General features: G+C 31.7%; 2 protein-coding genes across 2 annotated transcripts; one reads left to right on the forward strand and one right to left on the reverse strand.

Moving 5' to 3' along the window:
* Positions 1-1,086: 1,086 nt before the first annotated feature.
* On the reverse strand, positions 1,087-2,349 carry LOC130504889 (BURP domain-containing protein BNM2A). Its single transcript, XM_056999501.1, has 2 exons — positions 2,275-2,349; positions 1,087-1,872 (listed from the first exon to the last, which is right to left on the reverse strand). The coding sequence occupies exons 1-2, from the start codon at positions 2,332-2,334 to the stop codon at positions 1,087-1,089; spliced, it is 846 nt and encodes a 281-aa protein (XP_056855481.1). The 5' UTR covers positions 2,335-2,349.
* Positions 2,350-4,032: 1,683 nt separating this feature from the next.
* On the forward strand, positions 4,033-6,075 carry LOC108820343 (uncharacterized). The gene is made up of 2 exons (XM_018593297.1): positions 4,033-5,674; positions 5,777-6,075. The coding sequence occupies exons 1-2, from the start codon at positions 4,033-4,035 to the stop codon at positions 6,073-6,075; spliced, it is 1,941 nt and encodes a 646-aa protein (XP_018448799.1).
* The last annotated feature ends 533 nt before the right edge of the window (positions 6,076-6,608 follow it).

Genomic DNA, 6,608 nt, shown 5'->3' on the forward strand with positions numbered 1-6,608 from the left:
TTCAACTCCTAGAAGATCGTGCCTGGGAGAGAAATCTCGACCAGTCCTCCTTGTTCTTCACACTGTTAATGATCCTTCTTCCGTGATGAGACCCATAGATTGAGTGAATGGGTGTCAGACAGACTGACATGAACTATGAATTGTACGTGCATTACATATATCATTTCTTTTGGTAGGAAGGGCAAATCAAAATCGGAGAGAAATTATTGCAACTACTACAATGAGCAGTAGTTTTTCAAGATTTTATTACTTACTGTATTTTAAAATATATTTATCTATCTGAGTTTTCAACACACGGAGAAGTATTATGCGAGAAATGAGAAGTCATAATTGGAACTTTGATCGGCGGGTAAATGTCATTTATTGAGTAATTTATAATAGTTCCTCGCACTAAAAATAATCTCGAACCCAAAATTTTAAAACTTCTAGATCAGATATAAATATGATTGACCATATTAATTCACAGCTTTAATAAATTAATATACTCTTTCGTTTCAAAAAGATACGTATTTATTTAAATAAAAAGATACATATTCTATAGAAAAATTTTGTTTAAATTTTTTTTTTTAATTTCCAATGCAACTTTTTGACAGCTAATAATAAAAAATTATGAAATTCAAAAATATTAATTGTATTTTATAAAGTTTTTATTGGTTTAAAAACATAGAAAATATAAAATTACAGAAAACTATGCATTTTATAACTAAGATTTACTAATATGTTTTATTAAAAAATGTAAAAATTCTAAAACATATACTATTATTTTGAAACAGAGAGAATATATTTGCTTAATTAATAGTTTTGGTCGTAAATAATATAAATTAATATCTGATAAACTAATACTATAATTTTTGATTAAGAAATTTTTTGGATAATTTTGCGATATATTAATATATTACTAAATTAGTTAGACGTTTAGTGTATCTGGACGCAAGACTTGCATGTGTTTTACATTAATTGTACTAATATTTTCAAGTTAGAAGATGCAAATCACACGAAAGAGGCATTACCAAAGCCAACAAGACTTTTGTTTTATTTCAAGCCATAGTTATTACTTATTGGAATACAAACTCATATCCACTAGAGCTATTTTGCTACCCACACAATGTTATCAAGAGGGAAGAAGTGACAAACCGGTGCGGACCTTGGCTCTATCTTCAACACCTTAAAAGCCACGTGATCAGCGTTCCACATCGACGTGTCCATGTGGCAAACAACAGGTCCCACAACTCGTTGTATCCCATCCTCACTCATCAGATTAACCTCAAAGACTTTTGTTCCACTTTTATGACCATGGCAATAGTAAACTACATAAGGGTATGGCATTCTATGACACCCCAAGACCTTAATCCCATGTAGCGCCTTAGGAGCCTCGGCAAATGTGTAGTTATGCAAAGCATAGCTTATTGTGTTTTGGTCCGGCACCGTTACTTTAGTCGTCATGACCTTGAGATCAGCATTAGACGCTATTGTTTTCTTGGCAAGATCAAGCATTGACTCCAAAGAAGTACCACAAAACTTGTACTCTCCTTCAATACCCTTGAAATCACAACGTTGCAAAGTCTCCTTCATGGCTTTCCCTTGAGGAGAGTCTTTGGAGATAGAGAAGTGGTTGAGAAGTAAGTCAAGCTTAGACTCACTGAAAGGGATGAGATCAGCTTCTTGTCTTGTGAGAAATGGCGGAACTTTTCGAAGATCGTTTTTGTCGAAGTAAATGGGCAACTTGGTTCCTAATTTTAGGTCATCGATTTTGAAAAACATGTACATAGTAGGATCCTCGAATACACCATCTTTAAACAAATGGCTGATATTTTGACCTTCTTGATCATTGTTTGATATCAGCTTTCTTGACGTGTGTGCCTCCACAACCCACTAACACAAAACCATTTCAAGGTATTTAGAGACGAAAACTTCAAAAAAAAATACTGAAATTTTTACTTTCAATTAAAATTCAAAAATCATCTTTTAGAATTTTCAAGAAAAAGGTGGTTTACAATATTTCTAATACCAATATGTTTCTCAGAATGTATAATATACACTAAGATTATTATACTATATCTAGATTACTTTTTATCCAATTGAGGAAAGAAAAAGTTCTTAAAACAATATAAGAGCCATGAAAAAACTTATTGCGAATGATCTGATATGTTGCAAGATTGTCATCGTGTAGCATTTATATACTGTTATCCGGTTAAGCAGCCCAGGAATAATTCTTTCGAAAAAGACTTTTTTTTTATAAAACACACATACTCATAGAGAGGTACATAAACATACCAGAGAGAGGAGGAGGAAGAGGAGGGCAGGGAAGGTGACAGAGAATCGTAGAGAAGCCATAGTTTGTTTTTCTTTGCAGAGAGTAATGAGTTCTACTTTATGCCAATGAAGTATGCACACACCCATTTCTCTCTCTATATATAATGATCATTCTACTTTTTTTTTTAATAATAATCAATCTACTTAATTATGTTTATACTGACATATTAGTGTATACCTATACATTAATTAGACTTTTAACGTTTTAGTTCTATTTGAAAGAGTGATAAAATAAACCAATTTCAAAAATTAAAATAATAATGAGAAATATAGTTTCAAATAGAATCTAAGCTATTAATTTAGAGTTTTATTTTTATCTACTGTCAAATATTCACTTAAATTTGGGCTTTATTCTAAATTCAACCATTTATTAGAGTCAACTCTTTCCATGCCCCTATTTCTCTTTAAATCTCTTATATTTACAAAGTTACTTAATTCAAAACGACCTTAATACTTCGGTTATCTACTTATACAATACCAAAAAATATTTCAAACAGAACTGATAAACAAATCATATTTGCTTGTCTTCAGTTACCTGCAACACACTCTAGTCAAATCAATTCATATTTGTCCATATTCACTACAAGAAAATAGCTCTATTGCAACAGAAAATTGCAACATCCGTTTTCCGTTATTAATTTGCTATGATTATTGCAATATTTTTGCAATAATGAATATTTGTTACAATTTTCTTACAAATTTATTGCAAAATAACAACTAAAACTAACGTTGCATGTTTTCGTTAGTAAATTACAACCTCTTGCAACATAAACAAATATCTGGCAAGTTTCGCGAGAAACTTTCAACACTTTTGAATCGTTGTTAATTTGCAAAAAGAAAAGAAATATAAAAATATGTGGGAAAATATGTGACTAATTATATTTTTTTATTATATGTTCTTTAATAGAAAAAAGTTAAAAACAAAATTTATGTTAAGTACAAAAATATAAAATATAATTTTATATTATATACTTAAACATGTACACTTTTTTCTAAAGTTTCAGATTCTTGAAATTTAGTAAATAGTTTTATTTTATGAATTTTTTTTTGTTTTAGTCTAGTATTGTTTGGTTTACTTATGCCAATTCAAAAAAAAGAAATTCGACAAAAAAAATCATTTATAAAATCTTCCAAAAGATAATTATAAATTAACTATGCTATATACAAAAAAGAACCTATGCTATACATACGTAACATCTTTTTACCTTTCCTTATTTTTTTCCTTTAGCAGAGTTATCTTTATCAGAAAAAAAAGGAAAAAATAGAATTGATAATTTTTAAGAAAACAAAACACTAGTAACTTAACCTAATAACAAAATACTAGATAATTTAACAATTGGTCGAAATTGTTTTTTCTTTTTGCGTTGGTGGTGGTGGTGGTTGTAGGGAACGATAGGTGTATAACAGAGCATAATAATTTAACGACCTTAATAGGTGGTTGTTTTTCTTTTTGCGTTGAACGTAATAATTTAACGATCTTCTCTTTGTCCTGAAACAGAGCATACAGAGCATAACAGCAGCACAACAGAGACGAAAGATTTTCTGTTTTAATCTCTCTCCAATTTCTCTGCTTAACTCCCTTGAGAAAGTTGACTACTTCTATCTTCTTATCTGTTATGTTTCTCTCTGTCCTTATTAGCTTTGTAGTTTAAGTCTTATAAGGATTGAGTTTTAAACTATTTGCTTAACCTCTGTGTTTATCATGACAGATAAAACTAAATGTCTTCGAGTAATTCTAATCAAGCTATGAGGCAATGGATGTATGCAAGAATTGATCCCAATACCAATCAAGTCTCGAATGAATTTACAGAAGGATTGAAAGGTTTCATGGCTATTGCTAAAAACCATGTTTTATTTGCTCAAAAGCAGAAGATATTCTGTCCGTGCATCAAGTGTGAGAACAGAAAATTTCTTGATGAGCAAACAGTCGCTGGCCATTTATATAACAGAGGGTTTATGGCTAATTATCTTGTTTGGGTTGCACATGGAGAAAACTATGGAGTTGACAATCACCCGCAATATGCTCAGGAAAATACAAACACGCCCATAGATGTCTCCATAGAAGCTCAAAACTCTTATGTTGAGATGATAAGTGATGCCTTTAATGATCATATATCCTCTCATGTAAGTATTGAAGAAGATCCCAATGAAGAAGCCAAAAAGTTTTTCAGTCTGTTAAATGCAAGCCAAAATCCTATATATGATGGATGCCGAGAAGGACACTCACAATTGTCATTGGCGGCTCGATGTATGACTCTGAAAACAGATTATAACTTGTCTGAAAAGTGCATGGATTATATTGCTCAAATGTTGAAAGACTACATGCCTGCAGATAACACTGCCACTGCTTCATACTATGACACAAAGAAGCTGATGCGATCATTGGGGCTGCCTTACAAAAAGATAGATGTGTGTCAGAATAACTGTATGATCTTCTGGAAAAATGACACAGACCTAGAAAGCTGTAAATTTTGTGGAGCTGCCAGATTCAAAAGTGCAAAACCTGGAAGAAAAAAAGTTCCTTTTCGACAAATGTTTTATCTGCCAATAGCTGATAGATTGAAAAGATTATATCAGTCGAAGAAGACAGCTTCACATATGAGGTGGCACAAAGAGCATTATTCAACTCAGGCTGGTAATGTAATGAGTCATCCATCAGATGGTGAAGCATGGAAACACTTTAACCAGCTATATCCTGATTTTGCCAATGAATCTAGAAATGTCTATCTTGGTTTGTGCACAGATGGATTTAATCATTTTGGTATGTCTGGTCAAAATTATTCGTTGTGGCCGGTCATTCTTACTCCATATAATCTACCACCTGACATGTGTATGAAACATGAGTTTATGTTTCTCACAATATTAATTCCTGGTCCCAACCATCCAAAAAGGAGTTTAGATGTGTTTTTACAGCCTCTCATAGAGGAGCTTAATGGTTTATGGACTGATGGAGTTGAGTCATATGATGTATCGCTGAAGCAGAACTTTACATTACGAGCTATGCTTTTATGGACGATCAGTGATTTTCCCGCTTATGCTATGTTATCTGGATGGACAACTCATGGTCGTTTAGCATGTCCTTATTGTATGGACGACACTGAAGCTTTTTGGCTGAAACATGGAAGGAAAACATGTTGGTTTGATTGTCACCGCCGTTTTCTTCCAAAAGATCATAGTCTGCGCCGTAACAAGAAAAACTTCAGAAAAAATAAAGTAGTTGATTCTGATCCACCAACGATATATTCAGGCGAAGCTTTATGGACTGATCATGTGATGGGTTTACCAAAGACTGCTGACTGTGGAGGAGAAAGACATCCAAAAATAGCAGGATACGGTGAGAAACATAATTGGCATAAGCAGAGTATATTTTGGGAGCTACCTTATTGGAAATATCTTCTTCTTCGTCATAATCTTGATGTGATGCATATCGAGAAGAATTTTTTTGATAATATCATCAATACAGTGCTGAATGTTCAAGGAAAAACAAAAGACAATGTTAAATCCCGTCTTGATTTGGCTGATATTTGCAATCGCAAGGACCTGCATATGACTAATGAGGGAAAAGCTCCAGTTCCATTATTTAGATTATCTCCTGAATCCAAGACGTGTCTATTTAACTGGTTGAAAAAGGATGTTAAATTTTCTGATGGCTATTCGTCGAATCTATCTTCCTCAGTTGATTTTAATGGAGGAAAGCTTTCTGGAATGAAGAGTCATGACTGTCATGTTTTTATGCAAAGATTTCTTATAACAGAATACTAAAACAATTAATTTATGCAGCAGAATTGGTATCTACTGATTTATTAAAAAAAAATTATTTCTGAATTACCGTAAATTTTTTTTCACCAAATGTATTATTTAAAATTAATTATAGGAAAATTTGCAACAGCATTTGTTATATCTTTTATGAAGCAATTTTGTAACAATTTTAAATTGCAACCATTTCAATTGTACCCAAAAACAATTAATATTTATTTTGTTGCATTAATATTACTAAATTTCTAAAACAAAAATAAAAATTTGCAATGTTGTTTGCTACATATTTTACGTAGCAATGGCTTGCCACCATATATGGTTACAAAATACGTTGTAAATATACAACAAAATTGCAATAAAAAGTTGTTACAATAATATGACATATATTGCAACATTTTAATTTGTTGTTAATTTTGCTATGTATATGCAACAAACATGAATTTGCAACATTCAAACAGCAAGAACTCAAAATTTGTCACAATTTTATTGCAATTTCATATTTGCAATAATATATGAGCATATTGCAACAATTTATCAAT

This window comes from Raphanus sativus, unplaced genomic scaffold (genome assembly GCF_000801105.2).
Source record: "Raphanus sativus cultivar WK10039 unplaced genomic scaffold, ASM80110v3 Scaffold1868, whole genome shotgun sequence".
Taxonomy (NCBI): domain Eukaryota; kingdom Viridiplantae; phylum Streptophyta; class Magnoliopsida; order Brassicales; family Brassicaceae; genus Raphanus; species Raphanus sativus.

Bases quoted from the DNA above. Each gene is read 5' to 3' on its own strand.
- LOC130504889 (XM_056999501.1), bottom strand. From the start codon at position 2,334: ATGGCTTCTCTACGATTCTCTGTCACCTTCCCTGCCCTCCTCTTCCTC. The intron at 1,873-2,274 runs GTATGTTTATGT...GTTTTGTGTTAG, and splicing joins TCTTCCTCCTCCTCTCTCTG to TGGGTTGTGGAGGCACACAC.
- LOC108820343 (XM_018593297.1), top strand. From the start codon at position 4,033: ATGTCTTCGAGTAATTCTAATCAAGCTATGAGGCAATGGATGTATGCA. The intron at 5,675-5,776 runs GTATATTTTGGG...TCATCAATACAG, and splicing joins ACATAATTGGCATAAGCAGA to TGCTGAATGTTCAAGGAAAA.